The sequence below is a fragment of the Salmo salar genome, chromosome 09 (assembly GCF_965601325.2).
Source record: "Salmo salar chromosome 09, fSalSal1, whole genome shotgun sequence".
NCBI classification, from domain to species: domain Eukaryota; kingdom Metazoa; phylum Chordata; class Actinopteri; order Salmoniformes; family Salmonidae; genus Salmo; species Salmo salar.
In genome coordinates, this window is record NC_138299.1 from 21,297,553 (window position 1) to 21,312,292 (window position 14,740).

General features: G+C 42.7%; 1 protein-coding gene across 3 annotated transcripts in view; it reads right to left on the reverse strand.

The window, feature by feature from the left end:
* Positions 1-264: 264 nt before the first annotated feature.
* fsip1 (fibrous sheath interacting protein 1) overlaps positions 265-14,740 on the reverse strand; it is a 68,726-nt gene continuing 54,250 nt past the window's right edge. For all 3 annotated transcript variants that reach the window (XM_014210447.3, XM_082955658.1, XM_014210446.3), the window contains exon 11: positions 265-5,020. In XM_014210447.3, the coding sequence (XP_014065922.3) occupies positions 4,778-5,020 (243 nt within the window). In that variant the 3' untranslated portion in view covers positions 265-4,777. The remainder of the gene's footprint in view (positions 5,021-14,740) is intronic.

A 14,740-nucleotide genomic window follows, 5' to 3' on the forward strand; every position in this document is an offset into this window, starting at 1 on the left:
CTGAGCGAGAATAAAGATGACTTTCGAGTAGTAAGAAGTTATAGCTCATTTTGTGTCAACAATAGGGGAGTGGTTGCTTCCAACAAGAGCACAAAACGTGTGTATTTCTATCCATTTTTGAAAGGCAAATCAGGTAAAAACCTATTTTATGTCTTAGGGGAAGTGTTGTATTTTGAGACGGTTTTGAATAAGGTAAGTAACCAATAGGCAGTGCGTAGCATAATTTGTCTGTAATAATGATATGGGAATAATAACGCATTTATTTTGTAAAGTGGTTTATTGCATCAAACATAACATTTTAAGTCACCTCCTGAACAGGTTTATGTCAAGCCCTGGATGTATTTTCTATTTTTTAAGTCTCATGGAATGTAGTCATTGAACACCACACAGAATGCTCACAATGTTCAAGTTTGCACTCAGCAGACCTGACATTTTCTCAAAGCTGAATTTTTTTTTGAGTGAACATTGCTCAGGAGCCATAGGACTTTAGCACCAAAAGCCTTCTAAATGACTGTGTTATGGGAATGTGTGCCACCATTAGAATACTATTACTAATGTAGAGCTATTACACAATATAACCCACATAGCACTGTCTATTTTTCTTGGAATTGCCCAGTGAATGAAACCTCAAATAGCTTACAGCCACACCTATCTGAGGCATTCCACACAGACCTACAGCCTTTGCTGTTTGGCTTTTGTAGAAGAGACACTGAGCTTGTACTTTCTATTGTCTACAAATAGAATGTTGATTCAGTCATTTACCAGGGCACATCTCTGACAGCGAATGGCAACACTGCAAGTTCATGCCAAATCCAAATCCAGACAGCCCCAGCTTGCTACTGCTCCCTTAACCTCAGAGTTGACCTCATTGTTATGGAATGAAGGTAAACAGACCATACCTAGAGGACATCATTGGCTCCTCAAATCACTCTGATTGAACCGTAGTATTCTGCCAATAACTGCAATAATGATTTGATAGATTAGAACATCTGTGTCCCTGCAGATACAGTTGAAGTCGGAAGTTTACATACACCATAGCCAAATACATTAAAACTCAGTTTTTCACAATTCCTGACATTTAATCCTAGTAAAAGTTCCTTGTCTTAGGTCAGTTAGGATCACCACTTTATTTTAAGAATGTGAAATGTCAGAATAATAGTAGAGAGAATGATTTATTTCAGCTTTTATTTCTTTCATCACATTCCCAGTGGGTCAGAAGTTTACATACACTCAATTAGTATTTGGTAGCATTGCCTTTAAATTGTTTGACTTGGGTTAAACATTTCGGGTAGCCTTCCACAAGCTTCCCACAATAAGTTGGGTGAATTTTGGCCCATTCCTCCTGACAGAGCTTGTGTAACTGAGTCAGGTTTGTAGGCCTCCTTGCTCGCACAAGCTTTTTCAGTTCTGCCCACAAATTTTCTATGGGATTGAGGTCAGGGCTTTGTGATGGCCACTCCAATACTTTGTTGTCCTTAAGCCATTTTGCCACAACTTTGGAAGTATGCTTGGGGTCATTGTCCATTTGGAAGACCCATTCACAACCAAGCTTTAACTTCCTGACTGATGTCTTGAGATGTTGCTTCAATATATCCACAGAATTTTCCTGCCTCATGATGCCCTGTATTTTGTGAAGTGCACCAGTCCCTCCTGCAGCAAAGCACACCCACAACATGATGCTGCCACCCACGTGCTTCACGGTTGGGATGGTGTTTTTGTCCCCATGTGCAGTTTCAAACCGTAGTCTGGCTTTTTTATGGCGGTTTTGGATTCTTCCTTGCTGAGCGGCCTTTCAGGTTATGTCGATATAGGACTCGTTTCACTGTGGATATTGATACTTTTGTACCTGTTTCCTCCAGCATCTTCACAAGGTCCTTTGCTGTTGTTCTGGCATTGATTTGCACATTTCGCACCAAAATACGTTCATCTCTAGGACACAGAACGTGTCTCCTTCCTGAGCGGTATGACGGCTGCGTGGTCCCATGGGGTTTATACTTGCGTACTATTGTTTGTACAGATGAACGTGGTGCCTTCAGGCGTTTGAAAATTGCTCCCAAGGATGAACTAGACATGTGGAGGTCTACAGTTTTTTTGCTGAGGTCTTGGCTGATTTCTTTTAATTTTCCCATGATATCAAGCAAAGAGGCACTGAGTTTGAAGGTAGGCCTTGAAATACATCCACAGGTACACCTCCAACTGACTCAAATGATGTCAATTAGCCTATCAGAAGCTTCTAAAGCCATGAGATCATTTTCTGGAATTTTCCAAGCGGTTTAAAAGTACAGTCAACATAGTGTATGTAAACTTCTGACAAACTGGAATTGTGATACAGTGAATTATAAGTGAAATAATGTGTCTGTAAACAATTGTTGGCAAAATTACTTGTCATGCACAAAGTATATGTCCTAACCGACTTGCCAAAACTATAGTTTGTTAACAAGAAATTTGTGGAGTGGTTGAAAACGAGTTTTAATGACTCCAACCTAAGTGTATGTAAACTTCCGACTTCAACTGCACATATAGATTGACTAAGTGAATTGGAGTGAAACTGTTGTAGTGAAATCATTGGGCAGTTTGGTTCCTGGGGGTCTGTCTGTCCAACAGGCCCACACTCCAACTGCTCACAGCTAAATGGTTATGCATGTAGTACATTGTGTCAAATAAATCCGTTGTTAAGTTTAAAGAGACCAGAAACGGTCTGTTCTCATCTACATTAGCAGGGTTAATACAATGGGCTCTCCTACTGTTCTGACACCTCATTTGGAGCTACAGGAAAGTGTAAATAAATGGAAATACTCAAGTAGAATATACAGACCTAGGGGAGCAATCATTGTAAAAAGGCACAATAGAGCGATTAAAACATTTGTTACAGGTTTAAATGTTTCATAATGTATCACGCTTTTTAGGAAATCTTAAGACATTGTATAAAACCTTGACAAACATCAAAATACTTGTATAATATGGTTATTTCTCTATATTCTTATGATTATACACTACACAGTTTAACAAGACTCAGTGATTCATACAGGCATTGTGTGTTAGTTGGTGTGGGAGAGTGTCTGGAAGAAATCCATTTTGCTGCCCTTCTGGTGACATGACCGCAGGCCTGGTTGTTTGCACCATATAACCATACACAGCGTATTCGGAAAGTATTCAGACCCCTTCCTTTTTCCACATTTTGTTACGTTACAGCATTATTCTTAAATGAATTAAAATGTTGTTTTTGCCCTCAATCTACTCACAATAGCCCATAATGACAAAGCGAAAACATGTTTTTAGAAATTTGGGCAAATGTATAATTAAAAAAAAACGGAAATATCTTATTTACATAGATATTCAGACCCTTTGCTATGAGACTCGAAATTGAGCACAGGTGCATCCTGTTTACATTGATCATCCTTGAGAAGTTTCTACAACTTGGAGTCCAACTGTGGTAAATTCAATTGATTGGACATGATTTGGAAAGGCACACACCTGTCTATATAAGGTCCCACAGTTGACAGTGCAGGTCAGAGCAAAAAACAAGCCATGAGGTCGAAGGCATTGTCCGTAGCGCTCCGAGACAGGATTGTGTCGAGCCACAGGTCTAGGGAAGGGTACCAAAATAGTTATGCAGCATTGAAGGTCCCCAAGAACACAGTGGCCTCCATCATTCTTAAATGGAAGACGTTTGGAACCACCAAGACTCTTCCTAGAGCTGTCCGCCCGGTCAAACTGAGCAATCGGGGAGAAGAGCCTTGGTCAGGGAGGTGACCAAGAACCCGATGGTCACTCTGACAGAGCTCCAGAGTTCCTCTGTGGAGATGGAAGAACTTTCCATAAAGACAACCATCTCTGCAGCACTCCACGAATCAGGCCTTTATTGTAGAGCGGCCAGACGGAAGCCACGCCTCAGTAAAAGGCACATTCCATGATTGGAGTTGGCCAAAAGGCACCTAAAGGACTCTCAGACCATGAGAAACAAGATTCTCTGGTCTGATGATTGAACTCTTTGGCCTGAATGCCAAGCGTCAAGTCTGGAGGAAATCTGGCACCATTCCTACGGTGAAGCATGGTGGGGGCAGCATCAAGCTGTGGGGATGTTTTTCAGCGGCAGGGGCTGGGAGACTAGTCAGGATCGATGGAAAGATGAAAGGACCAAAGTACAGAGAGATCCTTGATGAAAACCTTCTCCAGAGCACTCAGGACCTCAGACTGGGGCGAAGGTTCACCTTCCAACAGGACAATGACACTAAGCACACAGCCAAGACAACGCAGGAGAGGCTTCGGGACAAGTCTCTGAATGTCCTTAGGTGGCCCAGCCAGAGCCTGGACTTGAACCCGAGCGAACATCTCTGGAGAGACCTGAAAATAGCTGTGCAGGAACGCTACCCATCCAACCTGAAAGAGCTTGAGAGGATCTGCAGAGAAGAATAGGAGAAACTCCCCAAATACAGGTGTGCCAAGCTTGTAGCGTCCTACCCAAGAAGACTCGAGGCTGTAATTGCTGCCAAAGGTGCTTAAACAAAGTACTGAGTAAAGGGTCTGCATACTTATGTAAATGTGTTTTATTTTTTTTATAAATATACATTTGCAAAATAATAAAAAAAAACTGTTTTTGCTTTGTCATTATGGGGTATTGTATGTAGATTGATGAGGCAAGACACGTATTTCATCCATTTTAGTATAAGGCTGTAATGTAATAAAATGTGGAAAAAGGGGTTCTGAATACTTTCCCGAATGCACAGTAAATATACACATTTCTATATTTGTCACACCCAACATATGTATTAATACCCTATGGTGAACACATAGTGGTGGCTTTGTCCAACTGGCTAAAGCTGGTGGTGTATGCATCTTTAAGCAACTCTGACAGGATATAGTCAGAGAGACGGGGGGTGCTGTCCGGCAGGCTCTCCGTATCAGAGTTGTCCCTGGGTGATGTGTCCCTTGTCCCCAGACCATGTCCCCAGCTCTGTGATATCTCATACTCCTCCAACAGAGTCATTAGCTGCTCCTCCAGTAGTATTGGTTTGTCAAACTAGAAAAAGAGAGGGCAAGAGAGAGAGAGACAGTGACAAAGACAGAGAGACAAAATACTATACTGAACAAGAAACACTGAAGATGTCTAAGATCACTTCCCAGCAGTATTCCTACTGCAGTCATTGTTCAATAGGCCGATGACTTGGTTCCGATAAGCTCTGATGAAAATGCTCTACCATTGATAGCAGTGGTATTTCAAGATGATAAATGAACCTGCCACAGACGTCTCTGTGCTTGGCGGGACTGCGTCCCACAAAATAGTTGGACAATCCAACTAAACAAATTTCCAGTTGCCTAAAACACTTCTAGTTGGACGAGAGGTTGTTTTTCAAGAGCCTTTTGGAAATGCAGGGCGTTCAAGGAGATAGCCAATGCACAGAAATGGGTTACACAAATGACAGAAATCAAATGTCAACTGTTTGGCAACTTCTGTATTAGCAAGGCTCTTTTTCTTAACTTAACAATGAGGATTCATTTTCAAAGTGGGGTAAGTTGAGCAAAAGGGGTAAGTTGAGGATAACCTTATTTCTTGGAAACCATCTTTAAAAATGCATAATTTGACCAAATATTTAGGAAGAGGTCATCCTTTTCTGTGAAGGACGAAAGCACATGGAAAAAGTGGTAAGCAAGTAAGGTCCCAAAAACTGATTTTCACCAGGTCGAATTAATGTATTGTGTTAGACGTATCATATGCATGTACAGTTGAAGTCGGAAGTTTATACTTAGGTTGGAGTCATTAAAACTCGCTTTTCAACCACTCCACACATTTCTTGTTAACAAACTATAGTTGTGGACATCTACTTTGTGCATGACACAAGTAATTTTTCCAACAATTGTTTACAGACAGATTATTTCACTTATAATTCACTATAATTCACAATTCCAGTAGGTCAGAAGTTTACATACACTAAGTTGACTGTGCCTTTAAACAGCTTGGAAAATTCCAGAAAATGTCATGGCTTTAGAAGCTTCTGATAGGCTAATTGACATCATTTGAGTCAATTGGAGGTGTACCTGTGGATGTATTTCAAGGCCTACCTTCAAACTCAGTGCCTCTTTGCTTGACATCATGGGAAAATCAAAAGAAATCAGCCAAGACCTCAGCAAAAAAATTGTAGACCTCCACATGTCTGGTTCATCCTTGGGAGCAATTTCCAAACCCCTGAAGGTACCACGTTCATCTATACAAACAATAGTACGCAAGTATGACACCGTCATACCGCTCAGGAAAGAGACGCGTTCTGTCTCCTAGAGATGAACGTACTTTGGTGCGAAAAGTGCAAATCAATCCCAGAACAACAGCAAAGGACCATGTGAAGATGCTGGAGGAAACAGGTACAAAAGTATATATATCCACAGTAAAACGAGTCCTATATCGACATAACCTGAAAGGCCGCTCAGCAAGGAAGAAGCCACTGCTCCAAAACCGCCATAAAAAAAGCCAGACTACGGTTTGCAACTGCACATGGGGACAAATTTCATACTTTTTGGAGAAATGTCCTCTGGTCTGATGAAACAAAAATAGAACTGTTTGGCCATAATGACCATCATTATGTTTGGAGGGAAAAGGGGGAGGCTTGCAAGCCGAAGAACACCATCCCAACCGTGAAGCACAGGGGTGGCAGCATCATGTTGTGGGGGTGCTTTGCTGCAGGAGGGACTGGTGCACTTCACAAAATAGATGGCATCATGAGGTAGGAAAATGATGTGGATATATTGAAGCAACATCTCAAGACATCAGTCAGGAAGTTAAAGCTTGGTCGTGAATGGGTCTTCCAAATGGACAATGACCCCAAGCATACTTCCAAAGTTGTGGCAAAATGGCTTAAGGACAACAAAGTCAAGGTATTGGAGTGGCCATCACAAAGCCCTGACCTCAATCCCATAGAACATTTGTGGGCAGATCTGAAAAAGCTTGTGCGAGCAAGGAGGCCTACAAACCTGACTCAGTTACAACAGCTCTGTCAGGAGAGATGGGCCAAAATTCACCCAACTTATTGTGGGAAGCTTGTGGAAGGCTACTCGAAACGTTTGACCCAAGTTAAACAATTGAATTGCAATGCTACCAAATACTAATTGAGTGTATGTAAACTTCTGACCCACTGGGAATGTGATGAAAGAAATAAAAGCTGAAATAAATAATTCTCTCTACTATTATTTTGACATTTCACATTATTTAAATAATGTGGTGACCCTAACTGACCTAAGACAGGGAATTTTTACTAGGATTAAATGTCAGGAATTGTGAAAAACTGAGTTTAAATGTATTTGGCTAAGGTGTATGTAAACTTCCGACTTCAACTGTACAGCTTGTGAATTGTTTGCATTATTCAAGAGAGTAATATGGTTTGGCTGCATTATTCAATATGTAATATGTTTTGGAAGAAAAGTTTTTGTCATTGTTGAACAGTTTGTGCTTACTGGCAGTTCGCTACTGGGATATTTAAGTTCAATTTGAGGTGCGGACCAAAAATGTCTAGCCACAATGATAGGTAAGGCAAGAATGTAATGCGAATTGAAAAGTTGAATTCTCTTTCGCTACCCCGCTCCTTAAACTCTCCTTGATATCTCGTAATGGGAACACGGCCTAATCGCTCATCAATGTCCCTTCTCTTTCCAGCCTTTGAAACTCACCAGCCCCTCATGACCCAGTTGCTTGCTAGATGTCTCTCCCTCAGCTTACCTGTGTATGTTGAACGTCCTCTAAAATGTATTATAAACCAGGTGGTTAGAGCCATGAATGCTCATTGGCTAAAAGCCGTGGTATATCAGACTTTATAAACTGGGTGGTTCGAGTACTGAATGCTGATTGGCTGACAGCTATGGTATATCGCATACCACAGGTATGACAAAACATGTATTTTTAATTACGTTGGTAACCAATTGATAATAGCAATAAGGCACCTCAGGGATTTGTGGTATATAGCCAATATACCACGGCTAAGTGCTGTATCCAGGCGCTCTGTGTTGCGTTGTGCTTAAGAACAGCCCTTAGACGTGGCATTTTGGCCATATACCATACCTCCTCGTGCCTTAATGCTTAAGTATACCACGGGTATGACAAACAATTACTATTTACTGATCCAATTACGTTGGTAACCAGTTTATTATAGCAATAAGGCACCTCAGGGGTTTGTGGTATATGGCCAACTCCGCGTTACGCGTTACGTTGTGCATAAGAACAGCCCTTAGCTGTGGTAGATTGGCCATGTTCCACACCTCCTCAGGCCTTATTGCTTAAATGACCCCCTTTAGGCCAGTGGTATTCAAACTTTTTCAGCCGAGACCCCATTTGTTTTTTCACTAGAAATTCTGCCCACCCCACATCTAATGACACAACCTTACAAATCGCCAAATAAAAATGTTCACACCAACAAATAACCTTAAATTCCTTACATTTGAATCTCTCAAATAAAAATGAAGAGAACCAATAAATACATTTACTCAATAAAATCAAATTATCTTTCTCAAAACGTTTGTATATTGTCCCATAAAATAATCTGTACTCCTCATTTTTATTTGGCAACACCACTGCCATTCCCCCACGACCCCAACTTTGAATACCAATGCTTTAGGCCATTACAGGGTGGGCGGTGTTACTCATTTACGACCCCTGTAATTACCCGCACAGCATATCGTCTTTTCCCTGCTGACAACGGCCATAGGTGTACACTCCACGGACACATTCCTGCCCTACCCCATGCATTAAGCACCCCATGCTGCTCCGCCTGTGGACTTGACCTTCAACCCTAGCATGGCTAAGGGGCCCTGAGGAAACCCCTGCACTGAGGGGCGAGGATGCATGGGGCATGTTCCTGGCCCTGGCTTAGGGCCTCTTGATGGTGTGTACAGAATATATGGTGATAACACTAAGTAAAACATTACACACTTAACCTTTCTCTCAACCCGTCTACACTATCATTTTTTGACTGGTGTGTTTGACTCACACACTAAAAGATAAGGGCCATGAGGGAACGACAGTGACTAGAAATACATGTGCTGGACTGTAAATGAGCCATTACTTCAACTTGAAACCATTGTAATTAAAACACATCGCCATCGGTCAATTACAAGCACGTTAGCGTTTGAGTGCTCATGGATGAGGCAATAAAACACACTCCATGGTCAGCCTGCAGTAATGGGTACCTCTGGCTCTAGGCTTACCAATACCATGTGCGTTGGACATGGGAAGCACATGTGAGCTTCCCCTATGGAGAGAGAGAAGCCTTAATGGCTATAACAAAGTGCTCTGATCCGACGGAGCGGCTGACCCTAGATGCCCCTCTGCCATGCGGGCCGGTGGTGTTGCTGGGTGACTGATGTATGTTCCCCTGTCTGTCACTGCCCAGTCTCTTTGCCAAGTCTGTACCCAGTCTGTCTCTGCCTAGTGTGTCTCTAACTAGTCTGTCTCTGCCCAGTCTGCTCTCCACAGCACCCACTCGTTAAGGCCTGTGCTGCAGCCGGGGCTTCTGGGATGCCGTCCAGCAGCCCAGAGACCACATTCCAGCAAACAGAGAAAGTGCTGCGTTGACAGGAAAGTGAGGAACCCTATCCAAAAGAAATGAAAAGTGACTTGTTTCAATGAGGTGCTGTGTTTTGGGACTGCACTCTCTCACAGGGTTATCATTGAGTGGGGAATAAGGCCGTCAGGCCTGCTTGGGCATTTGTAATGCAGAGCAAAGCAATCAAACGCTGGTTCCGTTGGGAAAAGGACAGCCTGGAGAATGAATGTCTTTGTGAGACAATCCGTTTGAACGCTCTGGGGAGTGAGCTGGGAAACATTTATGGCACAATATTATGTATGTTGACCAGGCTGTTACAGCTGCAATGCGACTTTGTTGCCTTACAGAAAGCCCTGGTCAGTTTAAAACTTGTACTTAAGGTGGGCAAGACTAAATATATGTTGTTTTCTAATTTCTCAAACATGTTTCAGATGAACTACATCTTTATTCATTAGATGGTTCTCTCATCGATCGGGTTCCCGCCTAGAAATATCTGGGCATTTGGATTGATAAAGACAACGTTTAAAAAACATATGGATAAGCTAGTTAAAAATCCAAGATTTGAAGGGGGCTTCTTTCTAAAAAATGGATCTTGTCCCCTCTCCTTAAATAGCAGGAAGCAGATTGTACAGTCAACTTTCCTGCCAGTTCTTGACTATGGTGACACCATGTACCAGATTACAACAGCCTCTACTCTTAAACCTTTCGATGGCGTCTACCATAGCACCTTTCGCTTTATCACAGGTGACAGATTTAATAATTACCACTACATCTTGTATCAAAAGGTTTGTTTAACTCTTGAGGTCTCTCTGGTCTCGACCAATTTAGGTAAATCCCTCTTTAGTTTTAGTGCCCCCCATTTTTGGAATAACCTACAAAATTCCTTACATCATGATTCCCTGGTGCCGCTAGTGTCACGTTCACTGTCCTCAAACTCCCTGTCATAAATCAGCCAAGGCGCAGCGTGCCGGTAATTCCACATTCTTTATTTGAAGATAACCGAACAAAACAATAAACAGTAATAAACGTGACGCAACTGTGGTGCACACAAAACACTCACAGAAATAATAATTACCCACAAACACAGGTGGGGAAAAGGCTGCCTAAGTATGATTCCCAATCAGAGACAACGATAGACAGCTGCCTCTGATTAGGAACCATACTCGGCCAAACACAAAGAAATACAAAAACTAGATTGCCCACCCCACATCACACCCTGACCTAACCAAACTAGAGGAAATAAAATGTCTCTCTAAGGTCAGGGCGTGACAGCTAGAGCAGTTTAGGACTCTGGTGTTGAATGAACTCAGTGAGGATTGTAGTTGTTTTGATTGATTGTAATGGTTTATTTGCTGACATTTTGTTGAGGTTGTGCCTTGTGGTTATTTGTACTCTTCTTGTTTTTTTTTGTAATGCAGATGTTTCTTCCTGTTTGTAAAAAAAATAAGAAATGAACTCAGGGCACCACTGGGAATAAGACCCTGGTCTCAATTGGGCTACCCTGAATAAATAAAAGTTAATAATACATGTTTGCTTTTGACCAACTCTGAGCCAGTCAGGAAGTGGGCAATTGCGGACCCGTTGTGGTCAGCTTCCTCACAGCGATACAACCTCCACACGGACATGTGAAATATAAGGCAGAGGTGACAGATTTCTTGATCTAGTTTCTGACTGAAGCTGCCAATGGCACAATGAAAAAAAAACATGAACTACAACTTTCTAATCAATTTGTACGTAACACTGTGGAAAGAAAATTGCAAAATTCTGATAGTGTATGGGCTATAAAGACATCAACTACGAAGAACAAAAATACTTCTACATAAATGTGATGCTGCCGAGGATCAACTATATTCTAGAGAAGGGAAGACTTGGAGGTCTGAAGGATTAGAACGAGACATGGAGTATAGATCCAGGCCATATGTCTGGCGGTTGTTACAGAATCCTAATGAGGCTGGGCCAGACAGAGAGACGGACAGACCGACTGACATCTCTCCATGTTCCCAACTCTGGTTGCACCACATGCACACCAGACAGACCCATATAATTCATTTCAGACAGTCAAATATTCTAAACCTTTCAAAATTCATATAACAAAATCCATATAACACCAGCTGAACCTTGGCCATGCATATATTACACTTGCAGGGTAAATTCGGGAAGTGGTAAATTTGTTTATTGTCGAATTTGAATTGCGAGTAAGAGGAGACCCTGGATTCAGATGATTAGTGACTGCCTCTCCTAATGATATAGGTGTTATAATATCTATTTCTATCTCATTAAACATTGTCACAGTGAAATACCATCCGCAACTCTTTTTCTCACACTTTATAAAAGAAAGTGAAAGACATATCAAAGCTCTACCTTACAGGGCTAGTTGATACACTGTAAAATCAGTCATCCCCATGTACTTGTATTGTATAGCACTGTAACTCTAAGATCATTGGACAAACAGGACAAATATAAGCACCCACCAATGTGTCATCCGCCATCCAGGTAAGTCAAATTCTTCCTTGCGTTCAAGTTTTTCAAACAAACAACAACGTCAGCTGTCAACAGATCATAGCTTCCCCTTCACACAGGTGGCCCACTGGAGTTGCATCTTTCAACACCCCTCAAACTCTCCAGCCACCCCCTACCTCCAACCTCACCTAGCCCAGGCCAGCCCACCCCATCCCAGCCTGGACTACATCACCTCGGAGGGCTCACTGTTGAGATCCTGTACACGCAGGGTTCGGTGCTAGCTTCCCACATTGTGGACTGCTCAAGTTACAAGGTCACAGGCTTCAGTCACAAACCTCCACTTTTTTCTTCAGCCAAAGTAACCTGTGGCCAATGCTACTCTAATAAAGGGAGGGATGTGTGACTCGCTAAAATTAAATGAGGACAAATGCTTTACTCAATAAGTTCCCTCCCATATAATTATATGGTCACTCCCACTAAGGCCAACTTAGCCTGGGGATAAGGTTAGGTCTGGGATATCCTAGCGGATAGCGTTGGGCCAGTAAACAAAAGGTCAACTGGTTTGAATCAAATCAACAAAATAATTGTCACATGCGCCGAATAAAACAGGTGTAGACCTTACAGTGAAATGCTTACTTACAAGCCCTTAACCAACAATGCAGTTTTAAGAAAATACCTAAAAATACCTAAAAATACAAATAATAATAAAGTAAGAGATAAGAAAAACAAATAATTAAAGAGCAGCAGTAAATAACAATAGCGGGGCTATATACAGGGGGTATCGGTACCGGTGTCGAGGTAACTGAGGTAACTATGTACATGAGGGTAGGGTATTAAAGTGGCTAAGCATAGACAATAACAGAGAGTAGCAGCAGTGTGTATGTGTGTGTGTGGGGGGGGGGGGGGGGGGGGGGGGATAGTCTGGGTAGCCATTTTAATCCCCAAGCCAACTAGGTGAAAAATCTGTTGATGTGCGCTTGAGCAAGGAACTTAACCCTACTTGCTTCTGTAAGTCCAACAGATAAGATACAACAGGGAGCCCTCTTCTGGTCTTCATCAGTAGAGGGCTGCTGAGGGATGGCTCAGTATGACAAGGCACTCGTTTAGTGAGATTATGACACATGCACTTTGACCTGACTTGGATAAATGTCAAATCAAATTCTATTGGTCACATACAAATGGTTAGCAGATGTTATTGCGAGTGTAGCGAAATGCTTCAAGTGGGTTTACAGCTACAGGTATACATAATGACCAGAAGGACGGTTGAACTATAGAACTGTAGTATTTTGGGTGTGAATACAAGGGTGAGTAAGCCTTATTCACACTCCGGCAGGAGAGTCTTTATGGAAATATGATTAATTTCTGCTAAATGGTAAAGTGCTCCATTAAATCTTTCATTAGATGTCTCGCCCAGTGGCAGGCAGTGGCCACTTGGCCAGAGCCCAAAACAAACCCACTCTGATTTAGTCAGAATTAGATTCAGGGAGAATCCTCCCCTCCAACATTTTAGTAATTTAGCAGATGCTCCTATCCAGAGCAACTTACAGGAGCAATTAGGGTGCCTTGCTCAAGGGCACATCAACAGAATTATATATATTTTCAGGACTCTGTCCTTCAAAGATAATTTGTAAAAATCCAAATATCTTCATTGTAAAGGGTTTAAACACTGTTTCCCATGCTTGTTCAATGAACCATAAACAATTAATGAACATGCACCTGTGGAATTGTCGTTAAGACACTAACAGCTTACAGACGGTATGCAATTAAGGTCACAGTTATGAAAACGTAGGACACTAAAGAGGCCTTTCTACTGACTCTGAAAAAAACCAAAAGAAAGATGCCCAGGGTCCCTGCTCATCTGCGTGAACGTGCCTTAGGCATCCTGCAAGGAGGCATGAGGACTTGCAGATGTGGCCAGGGCAATAAATTGCAATGTCCGCACTGTGAGACGCCTAAAACAGCGCTACAGGGAGACAGGACGGACAGCTGATCGTCCTCACAGTGGCAGACCACGTTTAACAACACTGCACAGGATCGGTACATCTGAACATCACACCTGCGGGACAGGTACAGGATGGCAAAAACAACTGCCTGAGTTACACCAGGAACGCACAATCCCTCCATCAATGCTCAGACTGTCCGCAATAGGCTGAGAGAGGCTGGACTGAGGGCTTGTAGGCCTGTTGTAAGGCAGGTCCTCACCCGACATCACCAGCAACAACGTCACCTATGGGCACAAACCCACCGTCACTGGACCAGACAGGACTGGCAAAAAGGGCTCTTCACTGACGAGTCGCGGTTTAGCCTGATGGTTGGATTCGCGTTTATCGTCGAAGGAATGAGTGTTACACCAAGGTCTGTATTCTGGAGCGGGATCAATTTGGAGGTGGAGGGTCCGTCATGGTCTGGGGCGGGGTGTCACAGCATCATCGGACTGAGCTTGTTGTCATTGCAGGCAATCTCAACACTGTGCGTTAAAGGGAAGACATCCTCCTCCCTCATGTGGTAACCTTCCTGCAGGCTCATCCTGGCATGACCCTCCAGCATGACAATGCCACCAGCCATACTGCTCGTTCTGTGCGTGATTTCCTGCAAGACAGGAATGTCAGTGTTCTGCCATGGCCAGCGAAGAACCTGGATCTCAATCCCATTGAGCACGTCTGGAACCTGCTGGATCGGAGGGTGAGGGCTAGGGCCATTCCCCCCAGAAATGTCCGGGAACTTGCAGGTACCTTGGTGGAAGAGTGGGGTAACAT